We start from the raw sequence: 19,930 nt of genomic DNA, 5'->3' as shown, positions 1-19,930 counted from the left end.
ACTCAGTTTACATTTCCTTTTTCATTCGTTTTCTACATCAGCAAATTCACTGGCATTGCCAAAACTATAAAATAATAGCAATAATGCACCCCTCCGGCTCATAATGGACTCAAGCAAACTTTGCACTCCATAATGTGCTCGGCTTCGCCTCGTACATTATGTCGTGCAAAGTTTGCTTTCGTCCATTATGAGCCGGGAGGGGGTGCATTATTGCTTAAATATATGATATTGCATAACTTCATTAACATGCAAACCACACCATCAAAATCTTATCAGTTCTTGCAAGTAGCATATGGTTCCTATGTATCAAATCTGACTTGAATCTATTTAGGCGTTTTTGAGTTATCGTGTGAACAGACAGACAGAGAGACAGGCACACACCACACACACTCATACACACATGGACAGACAGACAGACAGACATCGCTATAACATTAGCTCACGTGTGAGCTAAAAATTAACAATTTCGCTCAGTTATTTTCACGTCTCGACCAATCAAATCGCTGTATTTGCGCCATCAATATACTGGTGTGATATACTCGAAATTTTACCACGACAAAATATTTCACCCACACGGTTCCCAATGGCTCATCTAGTGAGGTAATAGCTGTGAGAAACACAAAATGAGTGTATTTATAAGTGCACTTGACTTTAATAGTTCGTGACTTGTACCTTAGCAAAATCTATGACAATACTCTAAATACTCGACAATGACGTACTTGTGATTCCTCATGATAAATGTTGTTAATTATTTTAACAAGAAAGGCTACATCATCAAGTTTTCCAGAACGTTTGATTTAATATAATGCTAAATAATTTTGTACTTCTAACTGATGATGCCTTAGAAGTATTTTCTAAAATCTAAAATACAAGTGTTTTTTCTAGATAAAATTCTAAAATAGATAATACACTTTTGTATGTAATTTAAGGTGTTTATTCTGGTACACCGCACTCTACTAGTGAGAGTTATATTGAAATAAAACAAACCAAAATAAACCAACCAAAATCTTGGACATATATACTGTACTTTCAAACACCAATGTGTCATTGAACCTTATAGATACCCCACAGATAGATGCTACCCATAATGCTAGGTAGAAGACGAACAACATTTTCTCTTTGATTGTCTTTGATTGTAGATTGTATGAGAACATTCGGTCAAAATTTATGAAGATAATAACTCTTATACAAACAAGTGAGAAATTAGCCCAATTTTTTCTAGTAATTATTAAAAGATTCTCTACGTGTTTGTGTAAAATGTTTTTCAGCAGGAGAAATGTATATGCGGACACATAATCATTCCTTCATTAGGAAAAGTGATACATATTACAAATAGCACGCAGAAAATTTTTATTTAAATACAAATGACTCATTAACCAATTACCGGGCTAGGGTTTCACATTAATTACTTTACGTACAGTATGAACGATTTACTATGAAGTTATGTACCTGAAATCTGGATAGAACACCGACAAACGTAACTTTAAACAAGAATTTAGCCCAGTTGAAGAACACATTTCATTTCGGTTATCATTTCCTGGCGATCGCCGTAATAACAGGAAACGTGAAGCAATATTCTTCCTCGGCTGTATCAAACACAAATGTAAGTGCATCCTTTATATATTCTTCTCTTCTATCTTCTGGAAATCTTTCGAGCTGACCCATAAAGTTTGGGAGAAACGCTACAAGAGAGGTTACCGTGACTTGTTGTGAAAAAGGATAAGAAATATTTACAGTCGTCGTCTTTTCCAATATATAACAAACCTACTGTGATCGCTAATCTATGGTACATGCCGTCCTGTAGTCGACCACGTCTGTCATTTCATATTTCATTCATCTAAAACGATTTAATAGCTCGCGTAAAAAGAAATTCATGTAATGTATTTGCAAACATAATCGTCTGTCATTTGACAGTTATTTGGGCCTTTTTGTACTACTATCATGTATCTTTTGTCATTCGTAAAAGTCGTAAATGTTTTCAAAAATTGTCGACAGATGCCTGCGATTAGTGCTTACCTATTGATGTATAATAGAGGCCACTTTCAGAGGCAGTTATATGTAAGAAGTCCCAGGCTAGTCACGTAGCGAAATGACTAGTAAAACAGCCTGTCATTGCATGAAATTGTAAACAGTTTGGCGATTTGGTGATAGCATAGTAAATGTAAAACTGGCGTCCCCTACTGTGACATATCGTGAAAGTATATTGCAAGCAGTCGTGTTGACCAACCACAGACACTCTGGAATCACATCCTTTGAAATTTTCTTAACTTTAGCTACGTAATACGCAATACATTCTACGGACTGTTAATGGTGAATATTTTTTTTGGAAATAAAAACGTACTGCTGATACTCATTAAGCTGCATTCACGTTCACCTCTTTGGAGGGGGGGGGGGTTTAAAAAAATTCTTGAAATTTTTCAAACGCCCTCGTAACAAATCAATAATGCGTTCAAATATCCCTTTTTCTGACTTGCTATTGTAAAATAAGGGACTTGACAGAAATTACGGGGGGGGGAGGCCAGTTTTTTTTTGGGATAACGCAATAATTTTGAAGGGTCAAGAAATTTGAAGCATGTCCGGGGGTCACCATTTCCTGTACAACTATAAGAAGTCAGATGTGGCCGATATATTGCTTCGTCCAAAATATCAAATCATAATATATGGGAGTGTATTTGGCAAACTATTAAAACTTTCACCCAAAACAAGCTATTTCTGTATTTTCATGTATGTTTGATAATTTATGTAAATGTGCTTTGCTTGAGGTAGGAGGGAAAACGTATATGTGTCAACAAGGAATTTGATTTTTGGATTTCATCGAAAATGTTGATCCACTGTACATGGTAGTCTATAGAAAACTATTAATAATTTTTCCGATATAAAACTAGCACTATCTTTGCATTTAGGGAGCCGTCAGTATTTACGGACTGGGGGTCGGAGGAATTTCATCGGAAACTCCGAAATTTCGAGTAACCCCCCTCGCCAACCATGATGACTTTGAGTAAACCCCTCTCTAACTCAGAAATTTTGACTGACCCCTCCCAGTTAGAAAAGTTAAATACCAATACATGTAATTGTAAAATTTAGAAAATACAGCAACAGTAAAGACCTTCAAATCCTGATATACCTTGCTAGATTATCATCAATTATCTTTTATGGTAGAAAAAGGTAAACCATCAAAATGAAATTCAAAGTCACAACAAATAAAGATATAAAAGCTCACGCTATAACCAGTATCTAACCATACAGTATATTGCTGATTCGGATGCATATCATTACAGGGTTTTCATCAGGATATCTGACTGGGCAGAGTTTGAAAATACAGGCGGAGAACACGCGAGGGGCTGGGGGAGAATGTGTTAGAGGGGGCTTTCCCCTATCTTGCATCGAAAATTTTAATATATTGATGTGTGCAATGGTGCAGTCTGGTGCAATCTGAGAGGTTTTTTTAATGTTTTTACTAAAGTGAAACTGTCAGAACACCCCAAGGGGGAGAGCAAAAGAGGGGGTTCCTTCTCTCGTATTGGAAATTTTTAGAAACTGATGTGTGTAATCATACAATCTTAGAGGTGTTTCAATTTTAATTTGCACTCGGTAAAACTGTTTGAAAATGACTTTGAACATTGATATTATTTTTACATTTTTTGCATGATCAGCGTTTTAGTCACAATATTCAACAATGACAATACATTTTGTGAAAAACATTTCACAGTTTGCCAGAGATTGAAGACAAATGGATATGTAAGAAATGGAAAATCTGTGACCTTCTTGTGCCATTTCTCTAGCTGCCAGCTTCTAACGAAAAGCCTGAATATGGTATGTTTAACTGTCAAAATGGTCATTGAACTGAGGTCAATTAAAACATATGTTTCCGTGATAAGAAAGGATGAATTCACGACAGTTCAGTTTTGTCCTTCGATCCTATGAAAATTTTGAGAAATTGAAGTGTGCAAGGGTGCAGTGTAGTGCTATCTGAGTGCTAGTGCTAATTTGTCTTTTACCAGTAAAACTGTAAGAAGACCCCAGGGGGAGACCACGAGAGGGTGTGTCCCCTCTGGCATCGAAAATTTTGAGAAATTGATGTGTGCAATGGTGCAATCTGAGAAGTGATTCAATTTATTTCGCGCAAAAAATTGAGTAACCCCTTTCTGTCTCTTCACATTTTGAGTGCCCCCTCACATTCGTCCGACCCCCGGCCGTAAATAATGACGGCTCCCTTATAGACATTTGATAATTGATATCAATGTACTTGCTTAGAAAAAGGTGGTTACAAGTGCATATGTATCCAAGAACCTTGATTTAGAAATTCGCCGAAAATGTTGAATGATGCTTATGTGTACAAGAAATTAATTTTTGGAATTTTACAAACAATATTGATTCATTATACATGATAGTCTATAAACATTTTTCCCATATAAAACAAGCCAAATCTTTGTATTTATAGACATTTGATAATTGATATCAATGTACTTGCTTAGAATAGGGTGCCTTTTGTATGCAAGAAATTTAATTTTGGTAGTATATGAGAAAACGACGAATAATTGTTTTACAATACGTAATTAGTTAAATCTGTGCTTTTATAAGTGTTTGACATTTGATACAAATGTACTTGACTAGGATACTGTGTTTGAAAAGTGCAGGTGTGGACGACAAATATGATATTGGATTTTCACCCAAAATATTAATTCACTTCTCATGGTAGTCTATGGGTAAACTTGCTACATCTATACATATATATGTAAATGTTGTTAAATATTGATTTTAGCGGTGAAACACCTTTCTTGACAAAAATAATAGTTCTCTCTGTACAATTAAAGGCAAACTATAAATGAAAGTAAACATTACCGCTATTGTCCCTATGATTTTGAAAAGCCAATTGTACCTCAAATACTTGATAGAATTATTTATTGTCAAATGTGATATTTTTTCATCCATTTACTTGAAATCTTGCATGAAAGTGATTGTTTGAAAAGGTTGTAAAGTATATGCTGAAATTTCAAATGGTAAAATGACAAATTATATGTCTGTCGGGATATGGACAGGCAGGGGAGGTTTACTGTTTTTAGTGCATGAAGATTTAAGAGGGTCATTTGTATTCTCGCAAACACTTTTGAAGGGTCACTATTTTTTACTCAGAGTCAACAGTAGCAAATGGTAGTTCACCCCATTTTTTAAATTTTAATCGTCCTCCTCAAATATCAACTTATTGAGTTATGTCCAAATTTCAGTAGTGCGCAGAGTGCGACCGATTCTTTCATTTAGGAGGCGATGATAGATTCTAGCAAAACCCAATTACAATGCACAGTGCAGCGAGCGATAAACGAGGCAGTTAACTAATTAAAAGAGCATGCTTGTTTATCCCTGTCTCTGAGATGTCATGAATTGAATTACAAATTCAAAATCAGTAGATTTCATTTTAAGGAGGGAATTTTACAAAGAATTTCCAGCAGTAAGTCAAAAGACCTTGCTGCAAGAATAGCTTACCTTTTCCCTCATCTTTTTTTAAAAAATACTTTGGAATATCCCTTGTACAGTCGATATCTTTAAAACCAATGCCAGCCAACATTTGTTCAAATTCATCAACACTTCCTTGGAAAGGGTAGTAGAGATGTTCATAACCCTGAAATATACAAGTAGTGTATTCTTTAGCACGCAGTCTACTAGACACACACACACATACACACACACAAATATATATATATATATATATATATATATATATATATATATATATATATATATATATATATGTATATTTGTGTGTGTATGCACACGCGTATGTATGTGTGTATGAATGTATGTATTTATATTTGTATGCATGTGTGTGTAAACAGGATACAATATATTCAAATAAACAAATATCCACCATCGCAAAAGAAGTATGCCAATAACTTGTCTCTCGTACCTTTTAATCAAATAACAAAGTCATACCGCGATATAATGCAAACAAATATATGATTTACACTTCGATTCTCAGTCCACTTATTCAACTCAGTGTGATCACAAAGAGTTGAAAATAATGAAGACAACCGAATACCAAGCCTTGCATTTCCAGAAAACTAACCATGGTTAGTAAAAAATCATCAAAATGTATGGTGATAAGCGCCTACAAACTAATAGATGTAAATGTTTGCCAAAACTCGTTGAAACTTGCACACTTTCAAGACACGCGATGATGGTAAGGCATTTTCGGTATTACTGAGACCTTTTAGACCTTTTACATTTTGAGCCATAGACATGACATAAAAAGAAGCTTTCTTGCTGTTGGTAATAAATTCATAGCAAAAGAGAAGACTTCAACCCTCCTTCCCCGTTCTGTTAGTATGTAACAGGCCATTAAAGTAAGACGATTTGAACTTATTTGGGATAATAGGATCTTCGTATTTTTTAAATTTCTCATTTAACGTTAGGTGCGCTATAGGTAAATTTTGCAATATTACAAATTACTCATAAAAACAACTGTATAATTTAAAAAGAAAAGCAGATGAGAGCTTGCATTAGCAGATTAAGTAGACATTACTTCACTATCCAAATATCCCAAATTAGTTCCAATCCTGTTAATTGCTTTAGTTTCGGAAGATCTAGGGAGGGATTAGTGCCACCTTTTTCTGTGGGAACGTTAGATCAATAATGATACTATAATCTGTTCTTTGTACCATGAAGCAGTTGTGATGTTGTCTTCTCTCGAAGTGGCGTGAATTAAATGTGGAGAATAAGGCATTCAAAGAACTCTTTGGTAATTTGAAATCAAGTTCTTCAAAGATTACATCAATCAAAACGTTTGATTTTCGCACATTGTGTTTCGCAATATCATATGTTAAATTGATACATTTGCAAAACACCATAAATTAGGAACGGTTCACACTTTTACGGGAATTATATAACACAAGCCTATAATTCTGCATATTCTGTTAACAATAATACTGATGCTGAGATATTCTTTACAGAGAAAGACATTGTTCATAGACTTGAATTCCTCATCAACAATAAAGTTTTCAAAGTTAAGGGACGCATTTTCCAACATTGCACAGGAATTCCTTTGGGTACTTATTGCGCCCCTTTACTTGCTGATCTATTTCTGTTCCCATACAAAGCAGTAGTCTCCCAGGAATTAGTCAAACAAAAGGTATCTTTTGCTAACGCTTTGAGCTCTACATTCTGATATATAAATGATGTCATTTTTCTGAATAAGTTCAGATTCAGTGTCTGTCTCCTTATGACTTAGCCTTTTGAATAAGGGATGAAAGAAATTATTGAATAAGCCACTTTTGCTTCTTATTTTGGTATTTTCCTCGAGTTTCACTTAGATGGTCAGAATTTCTACTAGATTGTACGACAAGAGAGAGATTTGAACTTTACTTTCAATTTTCCCTCACCTAGACAGCAATATTGCACTTTCATCGGCTTATGACATATCTCAGCTTATTCGTTATGCGAGAGCATGTAGTTCACATGGTGATTTAGCGGCGAGACATGCCCATGTCCCCTGCAAAACTTGTAAATCAAGGTTACACAAGAGAAAGGCTGGTCTCTACAATAAAACGTGTTTTGGCGGGTATCAAGGGCTTGTAGCTAAGTATGATATGACCCTTGCACAAATGATCACTGATGACATCAGTTTTATTAGCCCGTAGGTCGTTACCATTTCCTATTTTGACTCACATATTGGTTTATTACATGCCTCGTATATCGAACGTTGCGCGCTCCATAGGATTCAATGGTAAGTCGTCGATGACGTCGCGGGCCGCATAGTCATCATTGGACTGAAAGTGCACCGGTTCTATTTTCACCTTGACAACTTTATTATGCAAAAATGTCGAAATTTCATGTTTTGCATAGGAAATCCGGTTTTGGAAAATTTTGCTGAAAAAAAATATTAATAAACCACATAACAGTAGTTTAAATATATCATTGTGCCATTCGATGATGAAAATCGTTCCATTTTTAACGGATTTTCGTCTAAGATGGAAATAAAGCATTGGATTATCATTTCCCAATAAATCTAAATATTTTGAGTGAAAACTGTGTAAGAGAGTCATGTAATAAAAACATTATAGCCCAAACATGGGATTATGTACTCTCGGGGCAGGAGACCATTTGCCGTCCTTACGTCGGGCAAATGGTCACCTACCCTCGGGCACATAGTCATATGTTTGGGCTATCATATATAATATGGCTGGTGCCACACGAGGACTAGGATGCGGTTACTCTTTTGAAACATCTGGCATCACTTCTAGTTTTTAGAGGAGTTCCACATATCTTTTCTTCACGACTTTGACTGTGTTACATGCACTGATACTTTGTTCACAGTGTCCTGTGCTGTGTTTGTCATTTACGACTTTTTACCCATGATGTTTTTATGACTACAGCGGGAGATAAAACACTTGAAAAAATGCAGAGAATTAAAACTACACCGAGTGGAAATTGATACGGTAAAAAAATGACCGACCAGCGTCAGGTAAAAAACTTGCAAAATCGCAGCGAATAAAAACATGGACGTTTCCAGTTCAACCCTTCGTCAGTATCTATATCAATTTTCACTTGTTGCAGTGTTTATCCTATGCACTATGACAAGTGTGTTAACTCTCGCTGTTCGGTCAGTATTTTATTGTATCCATTTTCACTTGCTCCATTTATATCCCACTTTGAGGTCGTTTGTAATATTTTTTTTAACTGAATTGATATAATCACTATTAATGTAGTCTTCACCACCTAGTGTTGTCCTGTTCTTTTAAAATAAGTCTCTGAAACAAAGACCGATAAAACACGTAGTTGGAAATGAGATGTTACCTTCATGAAGGTTTCCCACTTCGGACTTGTGTAGCCGTTGAGAGCTTTTATACTGTCGATTACGTTTGGATCACTATGTGTCGTATTCACGAAACACTGACCACCTGGTTTCAAACTCTGATGAATGCCTTCCAAGACAATCTTGAAATCCTTTATCCAGTGTAAGACATAGTATGAGAGAACTTTGTCAAATGAATTTCTGTACTCTTCATTTGTGGACAGCTTTGTAGCGTCGCCGAGACTATAGGTTATGTTCTCAGCTGTGGAGATTTCCTCGGCTTGTTTGATCATCTCCGGGGAGATGTCAAAGGCTGTTTTATGTAAACAAAAACAGACAGATGGACAGTCACATCGTACGGCGACCAGTCACAGACACATACACACATACACATACAGAGAGAGATAGACATACAGCCACACCACACAACACAGAACAGTCCTACAATACATTCTTTGGGAGCAATGGTCCTTTTTTCTTCTGTCAACGCGCCACTTTTTCTGCAACTTGGAAAGGCTTCGAGCGTCAAAAATGGCTCATTAAGCAACCTAACTTTGAAGACTGGCTGACGTTCTCATGTTTTCCCACAGTCCTTAAAATACTGAATTACAGAAACATTCCCTTTTTTGTTGAGAATTTCATGCCGCACATTGATACCAGGCCCTGACCAAAATAAGGCATTGCACATTACATAACCAAGAAACTCTTTTGGATAACTCGGTCAAGAGTCGAGTAGCTTACTTTATGACGAGATCACGTGTTTAAGCGTCGTTTGCAATTTGAATACAGACAACTTGGTGTTGCAGTGATCTTTGTACTTACGTTACACCCAACCAACAATTGTTTTTGATGGAGGTGGTTTGAAAATTTGCGTTAAAATTTTGCTGTCACGGTGGCATTAATGTAAAATGAATATCTCGAGCTATAAATTTCAAATATTAACCTGGGTTTCGACCAAATTTTTCGAAATTCGTTCATTACTCTTCGATACCATTACGCCTTAACAGTCATTGATTTCTGGATCCAGATGTACGGAACGCATGAGCCATTCTGCGCTTCTCCCTGCAGGTGCGATCCTAATTGACCCCTCTTTTAAATAATACCGCTAAACGATGTAGTCGGACGTAAATCCCGGTGCTTTGTAAATGACCTTATTTTATTTACTCGGAGTCTTGGGTTCAACTCTTACCTGTTACTCTTCCAACACGCTTCGACAAAAGTGCAGTCAGAGTGCCTGTTCCACAACCAACGTCTAGTAAAACATCTTTCTGATTCAATGGCATTGCCTTGGAAACTCCTTCAAAGAACTGCGAGGCAAATGCATACGCAGTGGGATAAAACGTCTTCACACGATTGAAAGTCATCGTATCTATTGCGTACCCGTGATGTCTTGTACCTCAACCCTTACTGAGGAATATTAGAAAGAAAGGAAAAAAAATGAACAAGCGGTGGAAGCCGTGTATCTTAATGAATTAATACATTTTGTTTGCCCTTTTTAGCCGTCAAATGTTATTCATTCACAACTATATCTATTTATCAATTAATTAATTATTTAATTAATCAATTTATTTCTTTGGAGGTAACTCAGGGTATTAGATATTCAAGTAACTTTTAAAATATTATCCGAAACATTTACGAGTCTATAAAAAAGCAAACATCCACATTAGTTTTGATGGTAGCAAAAGTTTTAAATGTATTGTATGTTGTTTATTAGCTAATTTGCATATTTAATGAACTTTTGTAATTAAGCTAGCTGCACTAGACTTGATTGATCGTCTGAGATATATTTGTCATACTTGTGTTTTAGTGATGTCGAAAGTTTGATATAAAGCATGCATATTTATTGGCTTCACGTATCAAAACTGACTGGATATCTGCAAATGAGACTTCTTGGGTGAATTGGTCTTACTCAGATTTAGATAAGCTGTACGTTTCATGAGCGAGAAAGATAACAATTAGCTTATTTGCGTGCTTAAAGCCCCCAGTATTTGTAACTTTTAACAATTTTTTTTCATATTTTTGATTAAAATGACATCCTCAGTATGTGAAAGTAGACCATAATTAATACTGAATCGCATGGTTTGCATGCCCACCCCGCCTCACCATTAACAGTAAAGGGAGTGAAAAATGACTTCTTGTCCGGACCAGAAGTCAGCTTTGTTGACACACGAAACGAAACGTAATCACACCACCGCGCATGCTCAACCACATCTACGCAAGTTTTACTGTGGCGTCCGTAGAAACCATACGCTCTTCGAAAAGGTCTGGTCCATCGAAACTGGAGACTCAGCTAAAAACGCGCGAAAGTTGGGTGAAATACCGGAAAGATATAAATATGTAAGTGTTTACAGATTGTTCCGACTATAATGAGCCATGCAAACAAACGTCTTGAACAGCTAAACTAACGACGGAGGCAGTCGATTGTAAGCTTCATGCAAGGCATTGCACGTTGTGACCGACGGTACGGAGATCAAGTTTGCTGAATGAATTGAGAGAGAAAAACATATATGAATAAAAATTCAACACTTCACCATCGTAATCATTGAACTAGTCGTTTCTTCAGTATGGAGTATAATAAAAATTTCGTTGAAAATAAATGACGGGACTGATTCTGCTCCGTCTACTCAAACGAAGTTTTGTGTACGGCCAGGCCGGCTAAGCTGCAGGCAACACAGCCTATCAACTTCGCATATCGTTGCACGCGTAATTGAAAACGCTCAGAAAGAAAAATTATATCTTGAATGCAGTACAAAAGTCTTACGTATTAAATTTAAAAGTATTTCCAAATAATATCGATCGTAACGGGTATCTAATCCTCACAAGGACTACAGTAGTACAATTATCGGCTAGCTGCGATGCGATGGAGCTCCAGGCATGGTAGAAGTTCGAACACAAGAGAGATCCCGCCCTCACGGCGCACAGTCCATGTAGCCGACAATGAGATGCAAATGATATGCGGTAAAGGTCTCCTCGATTAACTTTCAGCTGGTTGCTCACTTTCTACTATTTTTATAGTATTTTAATACAAAGGCACAGACTTATTCTACCTTCAACAATTTGCATGGACAATGCCCGGGACAATTATAGACGCAGCTCGATGAGAAAGTCATTCACATAAACCTACATGAAGTGATCAATACAAAACTTTTAAACATCACTGGTTCTGAAAATTTATTATCAATGGTTCTTACCTACGGACTTTACACTGCGGCGTTGGTTTTTTTGTGTTTGGCCGGCTACTAGTCCTGTAAGGCTGTACTACATGGAGGTAGTAGACTGTACAAGTGCAGCGGGGCCGGGCCGAGATTGGTGTGGGGCCTGCAGCAAGGTAAAGTCGACAGCGTCCATTGCAGAATGCCCGCGCGCGTGTTATCCTTTCGCGTTTGGGAGGAAATTTACCGCTGTATTCAGATTGGCTTTTTAACCAGTATAAAAGCTCAGAAACTGATGCACCAGAGCCAAGAGTCTGTAAATTTCTTAGCAGTTGCTCCATTGTTTTTTCTAAATTGTCGCTGAGATACAGCCGTGCGTGCCCTGGTCCCGATCGTTCTCACTCAGGCGTTCACAGCTGTTTAGGGAGCCGTCATTATTTACGACCTTGGAGTCGGAGGAATTACATTAGACACTCCGAAATTTTGAGTCACACCCCAGCCAACCATTCTGACTTTGAGTAACCCCCTCTCTAACATAAATTTTTGCTTACCTGAGCCCATGTAACAATATGTAGATATAAAAGCTCACCTTATAATCAGTCTCCGACCATATAGTATTGTTAAATTTGTATGGGTAGCATGTCATTATGGTATGGTTAAATGTCCAAATGGTTGTTGAACTTAAGTCAATTAAAATATACATTCCTATGATAATATAAAGGATGGATTCACAACAGTTCAGTTTTGCCCTAGATCCTGTGCACTTATAGTGATATCTGTCGAGAACATTTCTCCATGACCGGCCTCTCCTTCCACCTCTGGTAACGACTGCAGAAAACTACTGTGTGACATCATCATCACCACTGTCGATCCTCATGTTTACTGTCGCTGGTGCCATTGAGTACATGAACAACGGTATCATTCTCATCGTCACTATTTTCTCTTTCATAATAAGCATTGCTAGTAGTAGCACCTACTTGTAGTTTTTTGCCTTGCTTCATCTAGTTGATATTTATTTGTTCTGGTAACGTATTTATTTTCTGTTTATTTAATATGTATCAGGGTAAATATATATTGTCAACTCATCATTATGCCATTGAGGACAGAGTAAGACAAAGAAAAAACATTTTGAGCACCCCTTTATAGCTTTCAAGTTTTGAATGACCCCCAGGTCGTAAATACTGACGGTTCCCTTACTTGCTGCCAAAGGCCATCGCGTTCACTGCATTTGACAGCCTATCATACATTGCAAAACTATGTTGCTTCGATTTCGCAATCACCTTGCCGCTAAAGCATGAATCAGCTGAAATTTATTACTTCAAGTTAGGAACTGGTCAGTTTCTTCGGCCGGGGGGGGGGGGGGGGGGTGGATTATTTTTTGCCGACGTCAAAAAGTGGCTGACCCCCCCATTCCAAATTTTGAAAACAGGGTGACCCCCCCCATCCAAATTTCGAAAACAGGGTGACCCCCCCTGCGCACGCGACAACTGTAAAACAAAAGGTGGACATAATATATATATATATATATATATATATATATATATATATATATATATATATATATATATATATATATATATATATATATATATATATATATAATATATTTACATACATTTATATTTTAACAGTTATTCTGTGTTTTAGTGAAATTGTTGACATGTCAGTTGTAAGATAGGAATTTCAAAGTGTCAATCTTGAAGTTTGAATACAGTAGGTACATTTTGAATGAGTTGTGAATGTATTTCACATTTTCTATGCTTAACCAGATGTCCTGAACAGAAATGGATGTCAATCATTAATATCAAAGAGGAAAGTGCAGTAAATCAAAAATTTTGATGGATGTTAAGACTTTCCAGCCATCCAATGAAATCTCCTGAGGAGCCATAGAGAGACATTTTCGCTAAATCGGATGTGTGCAGTGTCTGAGATGACCTTTTCTTGTAAATTGAAACCATAAAAGCACAGCTAATAATGACAAAAACTGCCTTTTTAACTGTTATTTTGGTCATAAAAAAGTATCATTCTACAGAAAACCTGAGACACAAAGGAAAACAGTTGCATTAATGACAACGAAAGATATCTTGTCATTTTTCTATCTCTAAAATAAGTCACTTTATCAAATATATATTGTGAAATATTTGTGCATGTTGCTTTCTCATACTGAATTCTCATACAGAGAACAGAAAAGTATCAGGAATTTGTCATGCTTTTCACTTTCACTTAGCAAACATCAAGATATCTCTGGCATATATCTTTGATTTATTACAGTATGGTGCCCGAAGGGCGCGGAGAAAAATATGAAACATCCTGATACCTCTGATATATATTTCTTGTATATTAAAGTCATGCACAGGAAGGGCGTGCTGAAAAATGTCTGATATATTAAAGTAATGTGCTCGAAGAGCACGCTGAAAAATATTGAACATACAGATATCTCTGATATATGTATGCCTGATATGTTAAAGTTGGGCGTGCTGAAAATATGTCTTATTATTAAAGTTACGCGCCCGAAGGGCGCGCCGAAAAATGCAACTGAATGATGAAATTTGTGGCTGACACGATGCATTTTAGGCAATGATGAGCCTGTGTCGAAATTCAAAAACACACTGACCCCCCCCTATTGGGCATTTCAAAAACATGGTGACCCCCCCATCACCAAAGTCAAAAACAGGGTGACCCCCCCCCATGAATCCACCGCCCCCCAGGCCGAAGAACTGACCAGTCCCTTACTCAATTTTGATAGCTATTTGCCTGCAAAAGTGAGCAAAGTGTATATAGTGTCGTCTTGATTTTACATCGGTACCCGGAGTTCTGAGTGACCAACTGCAGGGTGCGCATCGGTGCACTCGACTGCAGTTTGAATAATGCGTATATAACGCACAAGGTACCAGAATAGAGTGTCAGCCTCCTCTGCTAAAGTTCTGTATCCTCTGAAACACAGTAGCAGTACGTATTTGAACAGAGAAGAACAAAATAAAACCATTCGCAGGTCATTCAGCCGGCGACCATGGGCGATTACCCAGGCAGTGTCGCGTGGCATGGTAAGGGACTGGTCAGTTTCTTCAGCCTGGGGGGCCGGTGGATTCATGGGGGGGGGGGGTCACCCTGTTTTTGACTTTGGTGATAGGGGGGGTCACCATGTTTTTGAAATGCCCAATAGGGGGGTCAGTGGGTTTTTGAATTTTGAAACAGGCTCATCATTGCCTAAAATGCTAGTGTCAGCCACAAATTTCATCATTGAGTTGTATTTTTCGGCGCGCCCTTCGGGCGCGTAACTTTAATAATCAGTGATATTTTTCAGCACGCCAAACTTTAACATATCAAGCATACATACATCAGAGATATATGTATGTTCAATATTTTTCAGCGTGCTCTTCAAGCTCATTACTTTAATATGTCAGACATTTTTCAGCATGCCCTTCAGGTGCATGACTTTAATATACAAGGCATATATATCAGAGATATCAGGATGTTTCATATTTTTCGGCGCGCCCTTCGGGCGCAATACTTTAATAAATCAGAGATATCTTGATGTTTGCTTAGTGAAAGTGTACCATTATGAAATCTGCATTTCATATGAAAAGGATGACAAATTCCTGATACTTTTCTGTTCTCTCTATGAGAATTCAGCATGAGAAAGCAACATGCACAAATATTTCACAATATATATTTGATACAGTGACTTATTTTAGAGATAGAAAAATGACAAGATATCTTTCCTTCTCATTGATGCATTTATTTTCCTTGTGACACAGGTTTTCTGTAGAAAGATGCTTTTTTATGAACAAAATAACAGTTAAAAAAGGCAGTTTTTGTCATTATTAGCTGTGCTTTTATGGTTTCAATGCTACAAGAGAAGGTCCTCTCAGACACTGTACACATCAGATTTGGCTAAAAAAGCTCTCTATGGCTCCTCAGTAGATTTAATTGGATGGTTGGCAAGTCTTAACACCCATCAAAGTTTTTGATTCACTGCTTTTTCCTCTTTGATATTAATGATTGTCATCCATTTCTGTACAACAGTTCAGGACATCTGGTTAAGCATAGAAAGTGTGAAATACATTCACAGCTCATTCAAATACAGCTCATTCAAAATGTACTGTATTCAAACTTTAAGACTGACACTTTGAAATTCCTATCTTACAACTGACATGTCAACAATTTCATTAAACATAGAATGACTATTTAAAATATGAATATATGTAAAATGTAAATATAATTTATATGTACGTATATATATATATATATATATATGTATATATATATATATGTATATATATGTATATATATATATGTATATATATATATATATATATATATATATATATATATATATATATATTATATATATATATATATATATAAAATTTATGTCCACCTTTTGTTTTACCTATGTCGGCGCCGGGGGAGGGGTCACCCTGTTTTTGAAATTTGGAATAGGGGGGTCACCCTGTTTTCAAAATTTGGAATAGGGGGGTCAGCCACTTTTTGACGTCGGCAAAAAATAATCCACCGGCCCCCCCCCCCAGGCCGAGAAACTGACCAGTCCCTAAAAGGCCCCAGGAATGTTTGCAGGTTCGATGATGTCATCAGTATCGGCGTTCTCGATCACATGCACAGCCTACAAGTTGTCAACAAACCCGCGCGGCAATCCAACTCGATCGGGCAATATTTAGCGTTTGTATGTCACTACAGGAGCACAGATTTGGCTTATTTCTTTACTGAACAACATTTCACGATGGATGTTAGAGAATATCATGTAATTTCGAACATAAAAAAGGTCAAAAGTTACAAATACTGGGTTTTAATTAACGTCTGTAACAGCTGAATTTGATCAGACCTCCAATGTAGATCGGTTATACTTAGTTTTCAGTTATACGGGTAGTTATATAAGAATTACATACTGGCTATTAGATATTTGCATATTTATTGAATTTTTGTTACGAGGTATATGTCAATGCTGAATGAAGTGAATTTTACCAGACTTCCTAAATTACATCGATGTACTTATTTGACGAGCATCCTAAACGGATTATTAGCTCATTTGCATACTGATTGAACTTCTGCAATATAGATATTTAACACAACCGTAGGAATTGGTCATACTTAGACTTAGTCATACTAAAAGTTTGTTGATGATGGTACATTGATCACTAGATGAATTGCATATTTAATGAACATCTGTAAGTAGGCCAACTGTATGCACTAATTTCCTTAGACGTCTAAAGTACATTGGCCTGACCAATGTTAAGTTATGCTTTTACCTTGAAGTGCATGGCATATTGATTCGCTATTAAAAAGCTCCAGTATTCGCCCTATATATCGACGTGACAGCTGGGTGCACTGAATTTGATCGAACTACTGATCAAACTACATTGGTCTTGCTGAGGTTAAATTAAACTGTTGGTTTGACAAGGGTGACACATGACTCATTTGTTATTCTAGAAATAGGCCACTTTCATGGACACTTCATGACTTCCAACATCCTGTTTACGATTGTTGCGGATAGTTCAGGTCCAGCAAACTGAGTTCAGCCTCACGCAGAGAAACTATGCCGTACAACTGGTGTGTTCAAAAGATCGAGAATTGTAATATCTCATTCAAGAAGAAAGGTTTGCATATCTATAGACTGCTAAAGAAAGAAAGCTTGTTGACGGAGTCATACAAAGGTCAATAAACTTAGACGTTTTCACTCGTGGAGATTTTAAGTCTTAATTTGATTCATATTGCGTCATATGACTAACAGTTAAACGCATATTCACTTGTAAGTTATAGCATAGACTCTCGAGGAAACCAGAGTCTATTTTTGGCTGCAGTTTTCTGTCCCGTTTTCTCGATGGCCTATTGTTATAATCACATCTGATCACGTACGGGCAAATCAAGGCATCGACTATAGCAATGTACGCGGTCTTCTATCCTTTTACCGGTGGTACACTTTGTGTACTCGGTTGTGGCCAACGTTTAAGCTTAAAGTCAACAGTGACTGTGGTTTACCTTCACGATCAAATCTTCGTCCCTTTCAGTCGGATATTTCACATTAGTTACTATTTCGACTTGTACATAGTCAGTTTTGAGTTGCTGTGTGACCCCATTTCTTCCTGGAGTGTCTTATTCTGCCTGACAGCAGATAGCAGGGGGATAGGAAGCGCTATGGATCCTGACAATTGTTTTAAAATGCTCTGGGTCACCCCAGTATTACAAGCCCTCCTGCTTCTATGAAAATCAGATAACCTACCTTCCGACTTTTATTTTCTGTGGAGTTTACCCTTGCTGTCTATACCAGCTGCCTTCTTTACCAATGTAAGCCTTGTGCTATAAGAAGTTACACTGTAAGGAATTTTATCTATGCAAGTGTCACCCTACAGCGCCATCTGTGGCAGAGGTCACAGTTCTCCAAGTCCTGTCCTCTTTTGCACGGGGACGTCCGCCAGACAACATCGCCAATTTTCGGCTCTACCTTTGGTCAGTTTTAACATCACCTCGTTAGATCATGTCCTTTTTAAATCACGTGGCACTGTTGCTATTTCAGGGTATACTGGGTCAAATTGGACCACGTGTCAAGGTCATTGATTTTGTATCGAGGTGTCTGTGTTTTTGTTGTTGTACATAAACTAAATACTACCATGTTATTATTTGGGGACCCAGAGGTCACATGACACATGTTCAGGGTCAAAGCACCATGTATTCCACACAAATAAATAATATATAATAATATACAAAATACAAATTTAAGGCTGCATTCCCAACCACCCCTGAGGGGATGGGGCCGTCACATTCTGAAAAAAGTTCGCAGATACTTTCAAATGCCCCTTTCAAATGCACAATGCATTCATGTCCCTCTTCTGACTTGCCAAAATTTCGAAGTCCCCTAAAAGGAACGCAAAATGTGGCCGATATTACTTCGTCAAAACATATCTAATTATAATACATGAGAGTGTATTGGGCAAACTGTTGACATTTAAAACAAGATCTCTACATTTATATGTGTTTGATAATTCATGTAAATGTACTTTGCTTGAAGTAGCAGGTAAAAAGTGCATGTGTGTACAAAAAATTTAATTTTTGTATTTCACCGACAGTGTTGATTCACTTTACATGGTTGTCATTTATATGCAAATGACTTGTCACTGCTCAATGCTCTATCAGATCAACATCTGTAGCACGTTTCTTCAAATTTCATGCTGTAATTTCGGAGTTATATCACTAATTACAAACGTTAATTATTATGCAAATGAACCCTTAATTAACTTGACACTGCTCAGTGCTTCGTGCGACAATTAGATATTTACCACATCAATATCTTTTGCAGGTTTCACCAAATTTGGGCCATAGTTTCAGAGTTATATCACTAATTTCACTCATTACAAAGTTCATTAAGTATGCAAATGGATCCTGAATTACCTTTACACTCTTAAAGGCTTCACAACGTATCAGCAGCAGATTTCATTAAATTTGTGGAGTTATTTCGGAGTTATATGGCTAATTACAAAACTTTATTAAATATTCAAATGAGCTATGTATTTACTTGACACTACTCAATGCTACACAATACAATTAGATATATCACATCAATATTTGAAGCAGGTGTTAAAATTTGTGTAGAGATTTTAGAGGTATATCACTAATTACAAAAGTTCAATAAATATGCAAATGAGCAGACATCATCATAATGTTCTGAGATTGTCATCAGTGAAAAGTTTCATAAAATTTTGTGCGGTATTTCTTGAGATATGTCGACATTGTCACGACTGTCTCCATAGGAAACCATTATATGAAAAAAGAAATGTCATTACTTCATTAATACGCAAGCCAGGCTAACCAAAATTTAAACGTTTCTTGCCATTAACAAATGGTACCTATCTACTAAATCTGACTCGAATTCATTCATGTCTTTTTGAGATATCGTCTTAACAGGCAGACAGGCAGACACACAGACAGACAGATATCGGTACGACATTAGCTCACGTGTTTGAACACGTTAGCTAAAAAC

The 19,930-nt window shown here is 36.9% G+C and overlaps 1 protein-coding gene across 2 annotated transcripts; it reads right to left on the bottom strand.

Moving 5' to 3' along the window:
• Positions 1–774: 774 nt before the first annotated feature.
• On the bottom strand, positions 775–18,250 carry LOC139131143 (juvenile hormone acid O-methyltransferase-like). 2 transcript variants are annotated; one of them, XM_070697105.1, is made up of 5 exons: positions 17,935–18,250; positions 9,975–10,192; positions 8,788–9,098; positions 5,482–5,617; positions 775–1,682 (listed from the first exon to the last, which is right to left on the bottom strand). In XM_070697105.1, exons 2-5 carry the CDS (start codon positions 10,147–10,149, stop codon positions 1,531–1,533), a joined length of 774 nt encoding a protein of 257 aa, XP_070553206.1. In that variant the 5' UTR covers positions 10,150–10,192; positions 17,935–18,250; the 3' UTR covers positions 775–1,530. The 2 variants fall into 2 exon arrangements, with proteins under 2 accessions (XP_070553206.1, XP_070553205.1); XM_070697104.1 differs by having other exon boundaries at positions 18,176–18,250.
• Positions 18,251–19,930: the final 1,680 nt, after the last annotated feature.

This window comes from Ptychodera flava, chromosome 4, assembly GCF_041260155.1.
Source record: "Ptychodera flava strain L36383 chromosome 4, AS_Pfla_20210202, whole genome shotgun sequence".
Classification (NCBI taxonomy): domain Eukaryota; kingdom Metazoa; phylum Hemichordata; class Enteropneusta; family Ptychoderidae; genus Ptychodera; species Ptychodera flava.
This window is presented reverse-complemented; position numbering and strand designations above follow the sequence as displayed.